Source organism: Prionailurus viverrinus, unplaced genomic scaffold (assembly GCF_022837055.1).
Source record: "Prionailurus viverrinus isolate Anna unplaced genomic scaffold, UM_Priviv_1.0 scaffold_63, whole genome shotgun sequence".
In the NCBI taxonomy this organism is placed as follows: domain Eukaryota; kingdom Metazoa; phylum Chordata; class Mammalia; order Carnivora; family Felidae; genus Prionailurus; species Prionailurus viverrinus.
The window spans coordinates 401491-423528 of record NW_025927625.1 but is presented as its reverse complement, the minus strand read 5'-3'; the positions used below and the strand labels follow the sequence as shown (position 1 = coordinate 423528).

The window sequence follows — 22038 nt, the reverse complement described above, 5'->3', positions numbered from 1 at the left end:
CCATGAACACAGCGGGAGCCCCTGCCGGCCTCAGGCCAGGCAGGCATCGTGGGAGTCGGGGTGAGAGCCTGCCCTGGACTCAGGGGCTTCCGTGGCAGCGCGGACGCAAGTCGTGCTGACAGAGATATCCAGGTTGACCCTGGTCTCTCCCTAAGCATCGAGCGGGCCCTCTGCTTCCTGGCTGGATGGCGATGCCTGGCCCCAAGCCACCTCTGCTGTCTGTCCTGGGAGCTAGATGTGCTGGAGATTGCACACCTGCCCATCCGCTGGCTTCCTGGTGGTGGTGACAGTGGCAGGCTCCGTGCCCTGGACCTGCTGCCTCCGCAAGGGGACATCCAGGTGCAGCACATGCTGGCTGCTGGAGGGCAGCAGGTGCGGGAGCCTGAGTTTCTCCAGGGCCGCCTCCCGAGCCCGGATCTCTAAGGACACGGGTGTGTGGACGCCCATTTGGCCAGTGTGGGCTCCTTGGCTCCTGCAGAGCAAAAGAAAGTGCCATGAGCACCTGAGGGCGGTGAGCAGAGGGCGTGCCCAGTCCTTGGCCCCGGGTGCAGAACCGGCCCTCTGCCAGGAAGGCCAAGGACAGGTTCCTGGTGCCGTCCGTCCTGACCTCTTGCCAGGAGGGCGGCCGCTTCTGCACAGAACATCTGTGTCTGCACACACAGCCCTGCTCAGCGGGTCAGCGGGAACCCTCCTCCACCCCTCCCCCGTGCTGGGGTCCCCGTACTGGGCATCTCCTCGGACCCGGCAGCAATGCTCATGGCTCGTGGTGCAGGGGGCAGGCATTTCCCGACCCACACCCGGGATGACTGGAGGTGCCGACGGCCTTGTCCACCAGTTGTGGGCGCGGCACTGGCCCAGCCCATCAGCCGCGTGCGCGTCCCAGGCCCACCCGTGCCAGTCCTCAGTGATGGCAGACTCACACCTGCTCATGTGACAGGGACCGCACCCCAGCACATGTGGTTTTCAGTCACATTTCCCGGAGGATGGCAGAAGGTACGCACTTGTTTGTGGGTCTTCTGGGTTCCCTGTTCCCCGAAGTGCCCAGCCATCGTGTGGCTATGTTTTTCCTGCTGGTGTCATAGTACTTTGTGTCCTGGACACCAATTCTTTGTCACCTATGTGTCACAAATATTTTCCCGATTTTTGACAGCCTCCCTTTGTATCTGGGTGTGATCTAATTTCTGTGTATCTTCCTTTAGGGACAGTGCCTTTAAGAAAACCTTGCTTAAGGACCCTCAGTCACCATGAGGACATAAGGACAGTACCAGGGGTGCCCGGTGGCGGCGGGGGGGGGGCTCAGTCTGTGAAGCGTCGGACTCTGGGTCTCGGCTCAGGTTTCCTGGGATCGAGCCCCGCGTCGGGCTCTGGGCTGACAGTGCTGAGCCTGCTTGGGATTCTCTCTCTCCCTGGCTCTCTGCCCCTCCCCTACTCTCCGTCTCTCCCAGAATAAATAAACTTAAAAAAAGAAGATAGTAGCAAATATTATCTTCCAGTTTGTATAGTTGTCCCTTCACCCATTATGTCTTTAGTCCACGTGGAATTAACTTGTGTAAACGGTACAAGGCGGGGTCTGATTTCATTGGTGTTATTCCCACACGGCACCCAATGTTTCCGCGTTTGTGAAACAATCTACCCGCCCCTGCTCGTCAGCCGCCCCGTGCCACAAACAGTGTCCCTGTGCCCACTGACGTGCTCGCGGCCCCTGCAAGCCACCACGCCAGGCCCTGTGCTTATTTCGGCACAGACCCCACTCTGTCTTTGACTCACAAGCTTCGTGGAAGCGGCGCGGCCAGACGTCCCAAATTGCTCCTCTCCTGCTCCTTGGCATTCTTGGTCCTTTGCAGTTCCACACACATCTCAGACGCAGGGTTTCGAGCTGGCGTCCTGCACTGGCCTCTCTGGGAGGCCTGGCACGCACGCCGTGAGCTGGGTCTGTCCGCACTCATCAGGCTCCTCAAGACGTCCCTCTGCAAGTTTTATGGTTTTCTCCATGAGTCCGGCGTGTCTCTTGTTAGATCTGTTCCTAGGGACGTCGCTTTGTAAAAGTGCTCCGAAAATGGTCTCTTTTTCACTCCCGGACGTTCCTTACTTCTGTGCGAAGAGCCTGTTTCACTTTCACTTTAAAAGGTGCATCGGCCAGGAGGGCAGCCCTGGGCTGATTGATGGCCCCCGCACTGCAGGCAGGACTCCGCTCTGCCATAGCTTCCGTTACAATGAGCGTAGTTAGTCGATATCCCTGGAAGGACTCCCCTTTTTTTTATCGCCAGATATTTAAAAATACGCATGTCCTTTGTCTCCGGAGTGTGCCAGCTTCTCACGACACAGCTACAGTCTCACTTGCCGTTCCTGGACTCACCGGACCCGAGTGCGTGCGGGTTTGCAGCGCAGGGCCCTCAGCCCCGCTGCCTCGCACGCTGCCCCCCGAGCGCCCCTCCCTGCCGGGGACTCCGCTCACACCGCAGACCCCAGCCCCACCTCCGGTCGCGCTCTCCGCCTGTCGCCCCGTCTTTGGGCGTCAGGTAACTTCTCCAGTTCCGGCTCCGAGCTCACGAACCCCAACTGTGACCCGCGTGCTGCAAAACCCTCAGTCAGCCGCCCCACGTCAGTGGTATTTTCTGCAGCTCTGAGTTTCATTTGGTTTCTCTTCAAATACACGTGCGATTTAAACAAGTTTTCTGTTCTCTTCAGATGTGTTTCCCTTTGCCTGTTGTTTCCCCAAACAACAACCACAGTTACTTTGCATTTGGTCCTCGAGCCCAACCCCCGACGTGTGTCTGTTTCTGTGGTGGCCTTGGCCTCCGTGAGGGCGTGGCCATGTGGGATGAGCGCGGCTGGTATCTTCCCAGCTCCTGCGAGGGGAGCGCCTCTCGGCACCTGCCAACGGCTGGTCCAGAATCACTTGGTGTTAATCTCAGCTTGAGGAGTTGGGGGATTTTCTCTGCTCCTTTCGGCTCCAAGGTTCATTCTTGTGTCCTGTGGGAGCGGAGCACGGGGTTCGTCCGGGCTCACCACTGCCATGCGCGGGTAGCCATTTGGGTCCCGATTTTACAGGATGACTTATCGGCCTTCCGTTCTGGCTGCGCCCTGAGCGTGGGCCTGTCTCTCCCTCCCGTGAGGCCACGAGAACCCGGCTCACCAGGGAGGCAGGGGCCCTTGGGACACAGGCTGCAGGTGCCCACGGGGCTCTCTGTGGGTTTTCTCTTTGCCTCCGTCCCTGGCTGAGGACCCCTTGTTCTTACCTGTCCACGAGCACCTACACCCACATGGACGGCGTGCACATGCATGCCCCCGTGGCGTCAGTCCACTCAGGAGCCAACCTGCCACGTACCCAGACCTGAGGCTCAGGCTCCCTGTCACTTTGCCACTTGCTTGTAGTTTAGGTTTCTTAAAATCCAGCTTTGGCCCTTCTGGAATCACGCAGAAATCAAACTCACCCTCTCAGCCTCCACCTCTTTTCTAGAAACAGGAGCCACTGACGCCTGCGGCCACGGGTGTGTTGAAAGGTCAGCCTCCACCTCTTTTCTAGAAACAGGAGCCACTGACGCCTGCGGCCACGGGTGTGTTGAAAGGTCAGCCTCCACCTCTTTTCTAGAAACAGGAGCCACTGACGCCTGCGGCCACGGGTGTGTTGAAAGGTCAGCCTCCACCTCTTTTCTAGAAACAGGAGCACTGGAGAATTGCACTGTGAGCTCTGACGCGACGGGGGCAGCAGGAGGCGTCATCGTGGCCAAGGATAGGTAGTTGTTTCAAAGCTGAGTGGTGAACATGTCCTTAGATGAGGTGGGCCGTCTCAGAAGGACTCCGGAAGGGTCAGGGGAGTGAATAACAAAATCACCGTGCATTTCGGCAGACAGCGTGCGGGTGGTGGAGTCTGAGCCTCTAACAGAGCACATCAGGCCTTTGGTTCCGGTCACTAGTCAAACTCTCCGTGGCCCTCGCTCTGGTGCCATCGTTAGGCTGGCCACCGCTGCACGTCAGGGTCCACGGCTCAGATCGGCGGCCACAGCGACGCCACCCAGGGCCAGCTCCTACCTTGCAGGCACTCTTTCAGCTGGGCGTCCAGACCCACGTCTTGCACCTGCTGCCTTGTGGCACACAGAGCAGGTGGCGGGGCTAGCGCGGGGACGCCAGGCCCCATCGGCAGACACTACGTGAGCCCAAGCTCGTCCTCCGTGCCACTGAGACAGCAAGCATCCTGACCTTTGACTCCCCACCGGTGATTTCTCCCTCTCCTTGTTTTTCTGTAGAAAACGTTTTCCTCTTTAGGGAATCAAACTTGGGTGGATCTCAACTCCCACACTGCGTGATGTCTTACCTGAAGCTGGGCCTTTGCCCTCGGCGCTGTCTGCTTTCACAGGCAACCTCATTTCCTGTTGGTCCTTTGAGACCTGCAGAGAAATAACAGGAAACACGTGACATGGCACCTCTTGCACTGCCAAAGGGAACAGAACAGAGCAGCAAGAGCACATTTTGGAGACGGAGCCACGACGGGCTCTGGGACACCGGCGGCCATCTCGCCTCTTGAGTTCAGAGCACTCGCTTGTATGTGGGGCTGCTGAGGAGGCTGCGCTGGGGACGGGGGGGTGGCTTTTCCCTCTGCACGTGCATCAGGACAGAGACAAGTGGTGCTTTTCCTGATGAGCAGGAGGGTCTCCTGGGGGCCACCAAAGCCTATTTGGACCCTTGGCATGGGGGGAAGACACAACACAGGCCGCCTCGTCTTTCTTGGCACCTTCTCTGCACAACTCTGCTTGCTGGTGGTGAGTCCTGGCTACCCAGGGGCCCCGAATGTCCTCACACCATCTCCCGAAAGCAGGAGGTTTCTCCCTTGCCCTGGTGCTACTGGGCCTGCGGACGGTGACTTCAGATCCCCTGCACGGACGACAGGGGAGAGCACGGCTCTCGCCAAACGGCCGGGGACGGTGCTCCTTCTGACTTACAGGGCTGTGTGTGGCGGGACTGGACTGTGCAGCTGTGCACAACTTTCCTTGGAAGGTTCTGCAAGTCCAGTGTCTCTAGGAGATCTCTAAACCCGTACATGCCTTCGTCCTCCTCCCAGAGCCAGCTCTTGAGAATTAGCCAAGATACAAACTGAGGCATGAATGAGATTAAATAGGAAGGAAATGAAAGGGGAACCTCAATGAACAATGGCTCCCTGAAGAAGACGAAGCAAACGGGAACAGACTGTAGAAAAGCCAGGTGTGAGGACAATGCTGTCGAGATGGACAGGCCCCCAGGGGACCCAACGCAGAGGCAGTTGTGGGAGCTGAGGTGGGGGCAAGGCTCCGATGGGTAAGAGGTGGGGGTGCTGGCTACAGAGGGTCACGGAGTGGGCAGCAACCTGGTAGAGGCAGGACGTGTAAGAAAAACCCACAGAAGGAGGTGATGGTGCTTGGAAGCAAAGGTGATCAAGGTATTACTGAAATGATGCCCCAGGGAAGCACACTGTTTGCTTAGAATGAAAACAGAAACACAACGGAGCCAGGCAGTGGAACGGTGGAGGCCTGCCTGCGGGGTAGAGATTTGTGGGGAGGTGGTGACACGTGTTCTCAGAGTGCACATCAGCATGCTTCACCTAAGGACAAAGCCAGGGAGCAGGAAGCACGAGAGATTGGTCTTCCACAGATGTGACCACTGTGCTAAAGAGAGCCTTTGGGGTCAACTATTCCAGACTCTGAAGCCAGACCAGACACGCTGCACAGCACCAGGGGAGAGATGCTGTCCAACTCTCCCGAGTGAGTGGTGTCAACAGAGCAGCGACAACCCACCCTCAGTCCTCCTGCGGCTACAGGCCAACAGCCTTCATTCCTGCGCAGGCAGTAGGGACTCTGTACTCCAAAACTTGTCTGTTGTGCCTTTTGGTTAGTCTGGTCATGTCCCGAGGGGCCGGCACAAGGGCTCGCTTGCCCTGGCCCCCTTGGCAGCAGTAGCTGTCTTTGGGAGCATCTACTGGGACACTTAGTCCCCCTATTTGCAGCCAGACACTGAAGGAAAACACTGGCTGACCACAGAGATAATGAGAGAAACTTTGCAACAACAAATACATGTTTTGCAAAAATAGCTTGGGAGAGTCACAAACTGATAGTTCAACAAGCAAAGATCTACAATCCCAAGCAGTGGGAGAATCTGATGTCCAGACTTAACCACATTATAATACTCAGAATATACAGTTCTCAACAAAAAATTATAAAACATCCAGAGAAAAAGGAAAATATGGCCCATTCAAAGGAAAAAAAGAATTTGACAGAATTTCCTGGAAGAAGCCCAGACATTTGAATTAGTAGTCAAGGACATTAGGTCAGTTATCTTAAATGTGCTCAATGAGCCAAGGTGAAGAATTAAAGGAAGTCATGAAAATACTGAATGAACAAAAAAGAAAATCAATAAAGAGACAGAATTACAAAAAAGAACCAAACAAATTCTGCCACTGAAAAGTGTGAAATTAAAAATTCACTAGAGGAGTTCAAAACAGAGCAGGAGAAGAAAGGATCTGTGAGCCTGAAGACAATTGAAATTCTCCCACCTGAGGACCAGGGAGAAAAATGGAACAAAGGAAAATGAAGAGCACCTGGCGGACCTGAGGCCCAGAAGGAGAAGAGAGGGGGCAGAGAGAAAAAGTATCCGAAGAAACACTGCCCGCACGCTTTCCAAATCCGATGGAAGATACGGATCTACACATCCAAGATGCTCCACAAACTCCAAGCAAGATAAACTCAGAAGGCTTCGCACCAAGACACAGCACTGCCAGATTCTCAGAACCCAAAGAGAGGAGTCTGAAAGCATTGAGAGAGAAGTGGTTAATCACGTACAAGGGGCCTCAGTAAGATCAACAGCTGATTTCTCATCAGAAACCATGGAGTCCAGAGGGCACCTCTCAAGTCCTGGAAGGAAAATAAATCTGCCGACCAAGAATTCTAAATCCAACAAAACCGTATTTTGGGAATAAAGAAGAAATTAAGATGTTCTTAGATAAACAAAAGCTGAGAGAATTCATGACCAACAGACCTCCCCTACAAGAAATGCTAAAGGGAGATCTTTAGGCTAAAACAGAGGCTCTAGACAGTAGCTGAAATAAAGTACGCTCGGAAAGGTAACCACACAGGTCGAGACATAAGCAAGGATTGTCGTACTTTGGTTTGTAACTCCTCTTCTTCTCTATGTGACTTAAAAGACCAATTCACAGAATAATTATAAATCTTTCTTAACGGGCACACAATGTATAAAGATGTAACAATATAAAGGAAGAGGTAGGAAGATGTATAGGATCAGAGTATATACTACTGAAATTAACGTAGTATTATTCAAACTAGACTCTTAAAAGCTTAAGGTATTAATTGTAATCCCCAAGGTAACCAGTAAGAAGGTAACTAAAAAGTATAAGCAAAAGGAAAGAAGATGGGAATCACAATGGCACAGTATGCAAATTCAACTAAATACAGAAAGGCAGTAGTGGAGGAATTATGGAATAAAAAATATACGAGACATACAAAAAATAAATCAGTGGGGGAAAGAAGGTCAATCTGATGTTTAGCGAAAGCAGCTGGAACAACAGAAACCACCTGGAACGGATGAAGCTGGATCCCTACCTCACACTAAACACACCAATGACCCACAGAGTGAGGACTCAACTCTCAAAATCAAATGTTGAAAATTAGCAGTGGAAAGTATAGATGACTGTCTTTTAGAAGATTGGGTTCGAGATTAATCGAGACCAAAAAGCATTATCATAAAATATGCACAAGTGTGAGTGTGACTCTGACTCATCAAATGTTGAGTTCAGCTAAGCATGGAGTCGAGTTGCTGTGACACTCTATCTGTAATTCACCCAACTAATGAGGCGTTTGTATCAAGCATATATAAAGCACACAAATAAATCTATAAGAAAAGCAGAAAGAGCCCAGGAGGAAAATGGGCCAAGGACAAGAGGAAGCACTTCCGACAGAAGGAAATTCACATGGCTAATGCATATTCAGCACCATCGGTGGTGAGGGGAAGGCTGGGAGGGATTGTGAGCCGCCAGCCGCACCACTCGGTGCCCCGGGTGTTGGGGATGACACGGACCTACGGGGCTCCGAATATGCATATGCTTCTGCGGGAGTGCAGACCGAGCACCCCTGTAGAAGAGTCTGGCCTTGTAGAAGAGATGGCCTGCTGCTCATCACAGGGACCCGCACGGGGGCACACGTCCTGCTGGCCCACAGCAGAGGGGACGGACCAGTTACAAGAAGCAGTCGCAGAAGGAAAGCAAATGAGCTCGGCCACCGGGGACAGGGAACCACCGTTTTGACCGAGAGGTAGTAAGTGAAAAGGTGATTCCCCCAAATTCCAAACATCACATACACACTATGTCCTTTCTGTGAAATAAAGAGTAACCGATGTGTCGTGAGCATCTATTTTTTAGGACTACGTATGATGTGAAACACTGAAGTGAAAGGAAAACATGAGAACAAAGAGCGTGGCCAAGCCACGTACACAGAAGCAGACCACACGTGGCCGGGCCACACAGAAGTTGACCACATCAGGACCCTGCCTTTTTCTGGGGGGGGAGGGGGTGGTGATGCTACATCTGTTACCAAAAATAAATAAAATACCAAGTAAACTTAGGAAGCAGATAACGCATAGATCAGTGATGAGTCTGTGTCCTCAGATGAGGATTATAATTAATGGGCAGCAAAGTCCAAAGCAGGTATGATGGGGGACGGGGGTTACCATTTACTGAGCACCAGTCCCAGCTGGACACCGGCAGCAGGGCTCGGGACCCCTCAGGGAGTCCATGCGTAGCTTGCAAGCGTGGAGACCCGGGCACTCCAGGAGGTTAAAGAACTTACTCTGGGCTGTGGAGCCGGTCACGCCTGCACACCAGAGTGGACTCCCAAGTCCAAGTGTGCCTTATGGCGCCCATTTGTCTCTAAGGACTCTGCTAAGAGCTACGGGCCTTGGGGTCGCCCGCAGAGGGGTGGGCCTGGCGTGAAGTGGGGCACACAGGGCGTCAGGATTAAACACGGGTTCCAGAATGAGCCGAGAGGAAGCCCCAGCCCGGGACTGGGCGCTTGAGTTCGGTGAATGTGCATGGGCGGCTGAGCGCCAGGGTCGAGGGGCCCTCTCAAGTGCCGTCAAGCTCGAAGCCGAGGCTTCCAGCACATTGTCCGGAGCCCCTTGCTGTTACAGAAGCAACTCAGGCCCCGCTGGCTGGGTGGCCCCGTGAGCCACTCTGGAAGGGAGCACACAGAAGGACGGACGGTGGGAGCCGGGCCCTCCACAGCCCCGCCTTTCCGGGTTCTACACTCACCTGCCGGTGAGACTGCCACCACGCTGGGTCTGCCTGTGTCTCCTGCCTGGCTGCACAGGCCACCCCGCCCGCCCGGTCCTGGGGCCATGAGCGTATCGTCTGCAGGCTTCCTCACTCAACCCCGTGTGTGGCTCACACGCTCTGTGTTGACCGTCAGTTATACACACCCCTTCGCTATCCCAACATTTATCATGAAAAACTCCAAACACACAGAAAGTTGAAGGGATTACACAAGACACCCTGAAAACACCCACTGCTGAGAGTCTATCACAGCGGGCGTTCTGGTCTGTGTCACCTACCACGTGGCCATCACCAGCACGTGGCACCAGAGCACACGTACGAGGCTCGTTTTAGGGACACCTGTCTGGGGACTCCGCTTCTCACACACACGGGCCCCCGTCAGGAGCGTGACCTGCCCTCGCTTCTCCCCCTACTCCACACACACCGTTGGTGCCCTTTGTGTAGTGGCCCAGGCACCCAGAAATGCAGAACACCAGTGCGACCAGCATCCGGGTATGGTGCTGAGCCCGGCTTAGGAGGGAGCCCCAGGCCCTACATCTGAGCACGGGCTCACCTTCACCGCAGGTGGTCCTCTGTGCCGGAGGCCAAGGTGGAGTGTAGGGTGAGGTCACTGGATCACCGGATGGCGACAGGAACACCTGGCTCCCGGGTCCGCTAGGGCAGAGCGGGGAAGAAGGAGCACGTTCCAGGGCAGGCCCTCGCCGGGCGGGCTAGTGCGTGGGGACCCTGCAGGCTCCACGGTGCCCGTGGACGTCTCCCCGCTGGGGCCCCCTCTTATCTGCAGTCTCGGGAGCAGGCAGCGCCTGGAGGCTGAGTGCCAGAGGGGGTCCCGCGCCATAAACACGCAGAAGGTTCATGCGAGAAGGACGCTGCAGGCTTCCACCACCAGTGGAAAACTAAAACAAGCCACCCGGTGGATTTCTGCCGACAGAAATGCCTTTAAAACCAGACAGAAGCAGCTTCACCTGCACGACGGACCCTCCCCCTTATTCATATGTTCACTGCTTGGCTGATTTGTACATAACCAGCAGACCGGACACCCTAGACAGATAAACAGCCGGGAAGAAGTACTCCCAATAAGTTTGTCTGCCAGCGACCGCGAGGAACACGGGCTGTATGAAGTCCTACAAGGTTTCCCTGTGATCGACGTCCCAGGGGGGCCCCTGGTGGGTGGGCCTCGAGGACTGAGACTCGGGTGAGGCCTCAGGAGCAGGCCACGGAAGGTGTCTAAAGCGCTAGCTGCTCAACTGGGTCCAAACTCTTTGGTTACCAAAGAAACATTTTCTGCAACAGTCCCTGCGGGCCAGAGCAGGAGGTCTGTGTGTGTGTATGTGGTGGGTGACATTCAAGTAAATAACTTGCCCTTTTTAATTTCACTTCAAATGCATTAAAGGGCACTTGGTGCAAAGTTACTGAGGTTGTGAAGTGAGGATACAATATTCAGACACTTACAGCTGTGAAATGTTCCCCAGGACCATCCTTCCAGAAACAGAGGGAGCCTGTGCTCACCGTGTGCTCAGGGAAACGTAGGGGAGACGGCACGGACCTCGCTGACATGGGTGCTGTGTGGCCTCCTGTTACTCACACTCCAGGAGAAGACGACGTCTTGTCGCGGGGATGGGAGTCACCGTGTTCCGCTACGCCTGATTTACTCTCTAAAATGTGCGCTTGAAGCTGGGCCACGATGTGAAAGGGGCCACTCTCTGCCTCTGTGGCACAGGAGGGGCAGAGGCCGTGTGCTCCCCAGGGGCCTGCGAGGTGCGGTCACCCACCTGGCACATGGAGAGCCCTGCCTCTGCCGCACACGGTCATGGACCGCGGCGCCCTCTGCACGCGGCACGTGCTCACAGACAGAAAGTCCACGGGCATCGCTCACAACTGTGCGCTGGCTCACACATTACTTGTGAAGAGCCTAGAGAGGTCTCATCGCAAGCTCCAGCGAGCGGAGTTCGGCGAGCCCTTCGGGTGGCTGTCCGCGTCTGTGACGTCGAGGGAAACTGGCTTGTCTTCGATCACGTCATCACAGTGCCCTAAGGTTGCCCAGCAAAGACCGTGTTCGTCGGGAATCGTGGTGAAGTCTTCAAGACACGGGAAGCACCTGCAGGAGGCTCAGAGACTCACCTGAGGGCAGACGAAGTCAGGCTGCTGGCTATCTCCTGTGAGGGAAGAAATGATTGTTCACGACAGGAAACAAGGTGGAGTGGTGAACCTCGAGCTTATTGTTAAACAAAACGACATTCGTTATTACCGATTTGGAGCAAACGTCCTCAGGGTCCCGGGGCCAGGGAAGGGGTCTGTGGGGGAGCGCACTCCACAGCCAGTGTCCACACTGGCCAAGGGGCCCGCTCAGAGCCGGTATGTGTCACACGCGGCCACCGGGCGGCCCTGACTTCTGTGGCAGGTCTGCACGCGGGCAGCGGCCAGGACCGAGGCGCACAGAGGAGGGGCCGCCTGAGGACTCGGAGAGCTGAGGGAGACGCCCCAGGAGAGTCTGACCTTGACAGCACCTGGGTCTCAGGGCAGTCAATACCTAAGTACGGTATTATTACTTTTTTAATTTTATTTTTTATTTTTTAAAATTTACATCCAAATTAGCATATAGCGCAACAATGATTTCAGGAGTAGATTCCTTAGTGCCCCTTACCCATTTAGCCCATCCCCCCCTCCCACAACCCCTCCCATAACCCTCTGTTTGTTCTCCGTATGTATGAGTCTCTTCTGTTTTGTCCCCCTCCGTTTTTATATTATTTTTGCTTCCCTTGTGTTCATCTGTTTTGTCTCTTAAAGTCCTCATATGAGTGAAGTCCTATGATTTTTGTCTTTCTCTGACTAATTTCACTTAGCATAATACCCTCCAGTTCCATCCACATAGTTGCAAATGGCAAGATTTCCTTCTTTTTGATTGCCGAGTAATACTCCATTGTATATACCACATCTTCTTTATCCATTCATCCATCGATGGACATTTGGGCTCTTTCCATACTTTGGCTACTGTCGATAGTGCTGCTATAAACATTGGGGTGCATGTGTCCCTTTGAAGCAGCACACCTGTCTCCCCTGGATAAATACCTAGTAGTGCCATTGCTGGGTCATAGGGTAGTTCTAGTTTTAGCTTTTTGAGGAACCTCCATACTATTTTCCCGAGTGGCTGCACCAGCTTGCATTCCCAGTACGGTGTTATTTTTATTTCACGATGGATATCCGGTTGTTCCAGGACCATTTGTTGAAATTTTCACCTCTCCCCAAAGGATTGCCTTGGCCATAAATGTGAAGGCTTATTTCTAGAATTTTTATTCTATTCCATTTCTATTCCATTGACTACACTAACCTGATTACTATAGCTTTTTAGTAAGTTTTGAAGTCAGATTGTATAATTCTTCCAATTTTGTTCTCTTTTCAAAATTGTTCTGGCTACTCTAGGTACTCTGAATTTCCATGTACCTTTTATGATCAGCTTGTTGGTTAAAAAAAAAACACATAAAAAAACAAAAGAGAACATCCTAGGCTCTCTAGGTTCAATAGGGATTGTACTATGTCCATTGATCAGTTTTGGGGGAAATGCTATCTTAACAATATTGAGTGTTCCAATCCATGAACATTGTATATCTTTCCATTTATTTCAAATGTCTTCAGTTTCTCTCAGCAATGACTTATAACTTTCAATGTATAGACTTTACTACAGTTTCGTTAAATTCATTATTGTCAATGCTATTGTTAATAAAATAACTAATATTATTTTCAGTGGCATTTTTGCCAAATACAGAAATATGATTGGATTTGCTATTTTTTTAACAATACAAAGTCAAAAGAGATTTATTTTTCACTGTTTCCATTCCAGAGAATGGCAAATTACATAAAACATTTCTAGGTCAGCCAAGGCAATGGAGAAACTTTTACTTTGACCATGCTGAGGCAATTTGCTGTGGAGCTAGCTGGAGGCACACAGAGGCTCCCGACGCCAGGTAGGGACCATATGTGATTTCAGGCGTGCTCTGGATAACACTGAAGATAAATGTCCCAGAGCTTACTGGAGATCACTTTACCTGCTTCTTGCAAAACTATTTTATTACTAGCAGTTTTGTTTTTTGTTTGTATTTTAGAATCATGTTGTCTGTGATCAACACAGTTTCACTTTCTATTCTTTATTCCTTTTTCTTGTCTTATTGCACCAGCTGGAACTTCAGTACATCCTTGCCTTATTCCCGGTTTTAAGACGTACTCAGTCTTTCACCAGGAAGTATGTTAGTTGTATTTCATAGGTGTATTGCATGGGTCAGAATGAAGATCTTTTCATTTCATTCCTAATTTGTTGAGACTATGTTTTTGTCACACGTGAGAGTTTCTTATTGGCAACTCCCTTTCTGAATTGACAGTGCCATATTATTGTCATTTACTGTTGGTATTTTGTATAATGTCAATTAATTTTCACATAGCCATGGTACTTAATCTTGTATGCTGCTAGATTTGGTTTGCTAACACTTAATCAATGGTTTCTGTCTGTGTTTTCTTGAAGGATTTTGCCTCATGGTATTCTTTTGGGATGGCATTGTCTGGCTTTGGTATCAGGTTGGAACTGGCCTCACAGAACAGGTCTCTCTTCCTCTATATTCTGAGAGGGTTTGTGTCATTATTTTTTAAAAATTCGGTAGAATTCGACAGTGTTGGTAATTTGTGTAAATTGGCTGGAAAGGTAACTACCTTTCTGAAGTGAGAAATGCATTTTTCAACACTGGGAGATTTAGAATGAAGAATACAAATGTTTAAAAGCCCCAGACCCCATGCTATTACTACTGTGGCACTAGAAAGCCATATGACCATATCTGGCATATACAGTTTTGAAAGCAGAAGAAAATGTATCCTCAGGGGTATGGGGTGGGGAGGGTTTAAGCCGGTGGGGTCCTAAAGCTCCACGCACACCAAGAGGCGAGCCCGGCCATCAAAGTGGGATGATGATCTGTCTCAGACAATCCACAGAGGGATTAAACGTGATGATGGATGACAAGTGTCCAGCAGAGTGACAACGAACGGTCACAGCTTCCTTGGATTCCTGAGACAGGAGGGGAATGAGGTGGCCCTGAGACTGCTCTACTACACATCCTAGAGGCGAGCTCCAGAGCCACACATCAGAGAGAGGGCTTCCACATGTTCACCTGGACACACATTATAACCAGCGGGGGGACATGGCCCTCACGGTCATACATGGTCAACACCCACATGGTCATCACATCTTTGCTTCTTGAGATGTGTCCTTCATGTCACTCAGAAGCTGTGTGGCCACCACCACCCAAGAAGGGATGGCAGGGATGGGCGCCAATAGATGCTATCACTGCCACAGCCACCACTGTGACCCCTGGAATGGAGCAGCAGCCTGGTCTCCATGCACGTAAAGTATGTACTTGTTGGAAGGCTTGATGGGAGCGAGTGGCGGGGAGGGGTCATGCCATAATTGTGTTGGCTACGGTGCAAGCTGTGACTTGGCCGGTCACACCCAGTCCCCACTGAAGACTGGCCTCCAGCATCTCTAACATGGAGCTCTGACTCCAGGCTCTGTAATGAACACAGTGGACCAGGTATGTCCCTCCTCCCCGCTGACCTGGGAGATGAGTAGGGGCATCCTTCTGCTGTGACAGTAAGTGGGTCACTGAGCCCTTCCTGGCCAGAATCCCGCCAGCTTGCTGGAGCGCACACATGTCACCCAAGCACACGTGTGATGCTTCCGTTCCAGTAGCACCCATTTTTCCGTCATGTTTCTCTGCTCACACACACGCCCTGCGCTTTAGATCGTTTGTGCTGCCCGCCTTGTTTCCCTTTATCCCCCTCCCACCACTGTCCTGTTCGAGCAGTGTCCCCGAAGGACACCATAAATGCCTTAAACCAGCCAGACAAGCAGGTCCAAATACTGTCCTGCCCTTGCTCTTGTGGGGAGCTTAGACTCAGCACTGGACCCCACCCCTGTGTTTGAGGCTCACTCACACACGGCCATGCCTCACTTACCATCACCCACGAGTCCTCCACGAACGTGTTGGCGGAGGAGGGTGGACCAGAGTGCACGTCCGGCAGCAGATGGTTGCACTTCACTCTGTGGGATGGCGGGGGGAAGGGGAGACACTCATCAGCAAGGACGGGCGCTGCTTCCTGGAGGGGATGCCGATGGCTGCTGGAAACCACAGGCCACAGCATCACACAGCCTCCTTACCGCCCTTTCCCCTCAGGTCCACTGCATGGTGGGAGACCCCGGGAGGGCAGGGGAGGAGCACCTAAAGGGAGAGCTGCAGGAGCAGCAGGGGGTGTCAACAACAAGGGGTGCCCCTGCAGATCGGGAGGGGATTTGGGGAGAGGCCCTGGGGTTGGAAGGGAAGAGATGTTCAGGAATTACCAAGAGCAATGGTGGGGATGTAGGTCGTGGGACACTCAGCTGACTGAACCGTGCAAGTGGATTGAACAGTGTCTGCCAATGACCTCACATCGCTGTAAGGGGGGTTTTCAGATGCAGCGACTCTAGCAGCTCAAGGTGTCATCACCTGAGACCAGGGTCAGCCTGACGACTGCGTCTGTGCAAGAGGACAGGCCCTCAGCCCAACGACCGCATCCGAGCAAGAAGACAGGCCAGCCCTCGGCCCGACGACCGAGTCCGTGCAAGAAGACAGGCCCTCGGCCCGACGACCACGTCCATACAAGAGGACAGGCCCTCAGCCCAACGACTGCGTCCATGCAAGAAGACAGGCCCTCAGCCCGATGGCCGCGTCCGTGCAAGAGGACAGGCCCTAGCCCGACGACCGCATATGAGCAAGAAGACAGGCCAGCCCTCGGCCCGACGACCAAGTCCATGCTAGAAGACAGGCCCTCGGCCCGATGACCACGTCCGTGCAAGAGGACAGGCCAGCCCTTGGCCCGACGACCACGTCCGTGCAAGAGGACAGGCCCTAGCCCGACGACCACGTCCGTGCAAGAGGACAGGTAGGCCTTCAGAGGGATGACCACGTCCATGCCAGAAGACGGGCAGGCCCTCGGCCTGACGACCGCGTCCGTGCAAGAGGGCAGGCAGGCCCTCCTGGCTCGTTAATTTTCAATCATTCTTGCCAGAAAGGGGCAAAATGGGAAAATTGAAGAGACAAAGGGAAAACAGCATCAGGTACGAGCCAAGGAGAGAAGCCAAGTGCAGGTCCTGTGACTGGGGACACGTCGAGGTGAGTCCGGCTCCAGCCTCCAGAGCAGTGAGACGGTACGTTTCTATTTTTTAAGCCACCTGTCTTGTGGTCCTTTGTCAGGGCAGCCCCGGCAGATCGAGACCCTCACCCTAACGTGAGCATATTTCTCGTTTCTCCGTGTTCCGAGGTGACTTTCCACACCGGTACGATTTCAAAGTGGAGACCGAGTGCACGTTTTAAAATGTGTGCTCACCCTGGGTCGTGACCTTCGTAATGGGCCACTTTCTGCTTCTGTGACTTTGCAGGCGTGCACTTTGGGTGCGTGTGCGCGTGCAGGGCTGTCCTCCGTGTGACTCCTCGCGGGCTCAGAATGAGCAGGCATGGCTCAGGAGCGACGGGCAACCACGTATTATCGGGGGTCATAGAAAGGAGGCTGGGACCCGCTCCCCGCACGTTCTCCGACCGACACACAGAAGAAATGAGCGCGAGTCGTCCGCAGGGAGACGATTGCTGCGTTTCCCCAAGCACGTGGAGCGCAAGAGGTCCCTGCGTAGCTGTACGCGGCACCGCTACGCGAAACGGCCTTATTTCCTCCTGTGTCGTCACGTGATTTCAACATACCCCGTCAGGCATGAGTCACTTTCCAAAGCACTCGCCTTAAGAGCGCGTAGCCGTTTTCATTCAGCGGGAACCAGTCCGGGAAGCTTACAACCTACCCGTGTGAGGGTGACTGCAGGTCACCGGTGGCCGCCTGTGGGGGTAAAGGAAAAAGAAGAAGAGATCGCTGGTACCGAGGCTTGTTCGTAGCAAATCAAGCCCGTCGTTAGTTTCAGGTGCGTGTGGCTCAGGGCCTTCCCAGGAAGGGGTCTCTGCGTGGGGGCCGCCGTGTCAGAGGGTAGGCACCCACTGAAGATCTTAGGAAAGTGTCGAACTACTTTCCACAGTGGTATCACCGTAAGCCCCCGACGGCTTCGCGCGGCTCCCTGCGGGCCGCCGGCCCCCCGTGTCTCCGCTCCCGGCGCCGGTAGCCTTTCTGAGGGAGCCGTTCCAGCCGTCCTGCCGTGGCTGTAGTTGCACTTGCCTGGCGGTGGATGATGCGGAACATCTCGTCAGGGGATTATCTGCCACCCATAGAGCCTACTTGGTAAAGTTAATTAGGATCTTTTCCCCGTTTTAAAAATGGGGCCGTTTTTCCCCATTAAGTGTTAAGAGTTCTTTATTTATTCTGGATTTAAGTACAGGGTTTGCAAATCTTTATTCCAACCTGTGTGTGACTTACATTTTAATTTTTGCAGTGGTGAATTCTGAACAGGAAATGCTTTCTTTTATAAAAAAAGTCAAATTTTCCATTTTCTTCCTTAATGGTGGTTTGGGTGCCCATGTTAAAGAAAACTTTGTCTACCCCAAGACCACCAAGGTCTTATTCTGTCTTCTTCCTACAGTGTTATAGGTTAGCCCCTAAATTCAGAACTGTGACTGATTCTGAGTTATTCTTGTGTGTATGGTGGGAAGCAGCTATTAAGCTCTTCCCCGCCCTCTCTTTTTGCCCACGGTCATGCAATTGTTCTGGCTCAGCTTATTGAATGTGCTCGCATCTCTCCCCGTTTAAGTATCCTGGCACCTCGGTTTAACACCCACTGATCAGGTTTTATTGCTGGACTTCCTATCCTGTTCCCTTGACCTGCATGTCTCCCCTCACTGGGCACACCACCCTCATGGCCCACACTGTCCCGACTACTGTAGCTCGATAGTTCATTTTTAAGTCAGGTTGAGTAAGTCCTCCAATTTGCTGCTTCTTTCTCTAAATTCTTTTGGTCACTCTACGTCCTTTGGATTTCTGTATCTATTTTAGGGCTGGCTTGCTATTTCCTTAAAGAAAGAAGCTTGCTGGAAACTCAATAGGGGTCATGGTAATTATGTAGATCAATTTTGGGGGGAGTTTTCTATCATGACAATATTTTCCAGTCCACGAATATTCTAAATCTTTCCGTTTATTTGGATTGTGCTCAGTTTCTGTCATCAATAGTTTGTAGCTTTAAGTACATACATTTGGTGCTTGTTTTATTTTATTTTATTATTTTCAATGCTATTGCAGATGGAATGGTTTTCTTAATATCATTTTGAGATTTTTCGTTGTTAGTATACAGAAATATAATTGGGGTTATTATATTGATTTTGTATCCTACCACCTCGCTGAGCTATCTTATTATTTCTACCATATATCTTGCAGATTTGTTAGAAGCATGTTTCCCGCAAATAAATACAGTTTCATTTTCAAATCTATATGTCTTTGTATTTCTTGCTGTATTACACTGGCTGGAACTTTAGTCAAATGTCAAATAGAAGTTTGAGGTGGACATTCTTGCCTCAGTCTCAATCTGTGAAGAGCAGACATAAACAGACACACACACACACACCCCTTGCTCCATGTCTGTGGCCTATAGTTATTCCCTAACACTTTTTTAAGAATGGACAATTTCAAACACCCAGAAAAGTGGAAAGGATTGTACAAGAATGCCCACACACTCAACTTCCAGGTCCTATCATCATTAAAATTTTGCTGTAAATATTTCTTTTTAACCACATGACTATCCATCCATCATTTTATTTTCTGGTGCTTTTCAAAGCCAGCAGGACGCAGACGTCAGTACCCTTCGTTAAAGCACACGGATGCCACTTCAGTCTTAGCACACCCCGACTGCACTGCATTTATCTCTTTCTCTCCCCTTACACACACACACACACACACACACACACACACACACACACACACACAATAAGCCCTACAGTTAAGGATATTTTCTGTCTGTTTTTCTTCTCTTCTCCCTCCACCTTTGTTCCCATATGAGTAGCATGCCTGGGTACCGAGTAAATGCTTCAAATCAGTCAAACAAGCAATCCCAAGCGTTTTCTGTCCTCATTCCGGGGGCAGCCTGAGACCCTTCACGTGCCCGGCATCTCTCACCTGCAGCGGGGAGCTCTCCCGGCACGTGGCGATGGTGGGACACAGACCCGGACACCTCGGCTGCGGCGGGGCCTCCTTGCGCCGCTCTCTACAGGGATGGGAATGCAAAAGGGAGGACAGACTCCCATCAGCAAAGAAGGGCCTTGCTTTGTGCAGTGAGCTCAGAGAGCGCCGCCGACAGCTGCAAAGCTCCATGCACTGGCCGCCATCGTGACACGCTCATCTGCAGAGCCTCAGAGCCAGCAGCTCCTGGGAGGCCGTCCGTGTGCCCTCGGGTTGGCTGCACGACGGAGGACACGGCGCAGGAGCGCCACCCGTAAAGGTCTATGACTGCTTGCCGGCGGGAGGCCACAGGGGTGCTTCTTCCTGCTGCGGCGCCCCCACGCTCAGCCACTGCGTTCCCGAGTCTGTGGGTGCAGCAGAGCTCAGTTACAAATGGACAAAGTGAGCTGCCTTGGAGACCACGGCATTGTCACTTTGTGCTCATGCCTTGCAGCAACTGTAGGAAACGGAGGATTGTCCTTGATTACCCACGTAGGTCCAATGCAATCACACGAATCCTTAAAAGCTGAGAAAAGAGGAAAAGGAGGAAGTCCGAGAGATCTAAAATATGAGGAGACTAGACCCACCGTTACTGACTTAGAGACAGAAAGGCCACGTGGCAAGAGCGGGAAAGCAACAGCTGCATCGGCATTCTCAATCTGCCCGGAAGCAGCCTCGTCCCCATAACCTCCAGAAGGGAGGGCTGACCTGTAAGCCGTGACTGCTGCCTTGGGAGGCACCAGCCAGGGACCCAGCTGAGCTTGCCAGGCACGTGACCCACAAGCACTTTCAGACGAGTCTTAGTTCAAGCCACTACATTTGTGGGAATTTGCCACATAGCAACAGAAAATAAATACAAGCCACTTGATGGACATTAGCTGAGCAGAACACCTGTAGAATTAGGCAAGAAGTATCTTCACACGTGTGACCCTACTTTCACAGCAGATTAACGGTCCAGAGGAAATACTCCCAATAAATTGGTCTGATAACTCCTATTAGAGAGAAGCACCTTAGAGAGTCCGACACTAAGTTCTCCCCTAAAATATACCAGTGATTTACATCATGGAACTCCACGGGCACTTACTGAGTGGATTTTTCTTTTGGGGGGTGGGCGGAGTGCCACATGAGTTAAACATATTCTTTGATCTCTAGGAGCTGACATTCTGACAGTGGGCTTTGCCTAACATGTAAGGCTGTGAGTGTCCAGGTCAAACTAGGGACACTTCTGCAGGAAAGAGAGGCCACTGTGACAGACGGCCCAGCGCATTGAGAGGGCTTGTCTCTCAACACAATCGACCTTTCAATACAAAGGTTAGCAGCTCACTTTCCAGTTGGAGAAGGGAACACTATAGTGATTGAAAATAAGAAATAACATTCCAGAAATGAGGAATATGGTCCCTCCCAAAGATGAAATAACTTACATTCATAAAAATTATGGTTCTTTTTCTTTTAACTATGTCCACAACGTATGGAATTTTTTAAAGTTTATTTATTTATTTTGACAGAGAGAGACCTTGGGGAGAAGGGGCAGAGAGAGAGGCAGAGAGAATCCCAAGCAGGCTCACTGCTGCCAGCACAGAGCCCAACATGGGGCTCAAACCTACAAACCGTAAGATCATGACCTCAGTAGAAACCAAGTGTCCCATGCTTAACCGCCTGAGCCACCCAGTGGCACCACAATATATGGAATTTTTAAAAGGGGCTCAAGAGTTGAACAATGTGATTACAATTTTATAAAAACAAAGCATCGTGAGTATAACTCACAAAATAATACTAAAACGGAACTTGGAAGACACTCCTCGGAGCGCCAGCAGTGACTGCAGCGCGTGGGGCGGCCAGCGACTTTGGGTCCCCAGTTCCTGCGCGGCGTCCACACCGACTGCCCGAAAACGGGGTTAGTCTCGGTTGCTTCTAGAGGCGGCTGGCCCTCAGGCCGGACAGGGTGAGGGGAATGTGCTCGGATTGTACCTGGACCTCTGTCAGGCGATGCTTCAAGCGAAACTCCCAAACGACCCGGGTTTTCCCAGAAGCATGGCCACCGGGTGTCTAAGGAAACAAATGCAGAAGGAACGAGCGGATTCTTGGGAGGGATTCCCGCTCCTCCGTCGCGAGCCGGCACCGGCCCTGCGACCCGCTCCGCTCCGCCGGAACATGGGAGTCGCCCCCCAACCCGTTTCTGCGAGGACCGAGCTTCCGAGAGCACCACCGAACTGCGGCACTTCCGGCCCGCTCCCCCGGGGGAGACCGACTTCCAGGGCAGTTTCAGGGCGTGGAGCTGAGACCATGCGGCTCCGCCTCTAGGGAATGTTTATTGTAACTCCACTTCGAACTCCGCCTTTCTCAGAACTGCACGAAAACTATTTTAAAATTTACACAGAAACTAAACACGTGGAGGAATTGTCAACTATGGAAACTAAAGAATGCCGAGGGCGTTCCCCTGCCGGACGTTCAGGGTGAGGCGCGGCCGGAAGAGGGTCTCCCGGGGGAGCCCGGGGCACCAGGTGCTGGGCGAAGCGCGGCGCTGGCGCTGGCTCAGGGCGACATAACGACCTTAGTCCCTGTCTCCGTGAACA

General features: G+C 52.2%; 1 protein-coding gene across 8 annotated transcripts in view; it reads right to left on the bottom strand.

Moving 5' to 3' along the window:
* Window positions 1-278: 278 nt before the first annotated feature.
* LOC125159821 (palmitoyltransferase ZDHHC11-like) overlaps window positions 279-22038 on the bottom strand; it is a 37261-nt gene continuing 15501 nt past the window's right edge. The window contains exons 9-13 of one of the 8 annotated variants that reach the window (XR_007149933.1): window positions 15305-15389; window positions 11432-11466; window positions 4316-4388; window positions 3582-4241; window positions 2996-3449 (exon numbers count right to left, since the gene is read on the bottom strand). Coding sequence is in view for 4 of the 8 variants with exons in the window: in XM_047848480.1 (XP_047704436.1) it covers window positions 4114-4241; window positions 4316-4388; window positions 11432-11466; window positions 15305-15389 (321 nt within the window). In the remaining 4 variants the exon portion in view is untranslated. Of the gene's footprint in view, window positions 473-2476; window positions 2974-2995; window positions 4242-4314; window positions 4389-9863; window positions 11341-11431; window positions 11467-15304; window positions 15390-19423; window positions 19512-22038 lie in introns of those variants that run through there. The other 7 variants (XM_047848482.1, XM_047848481.1, XM_047848480.1 and 4 more) reach the window with 7 other exon arrangements.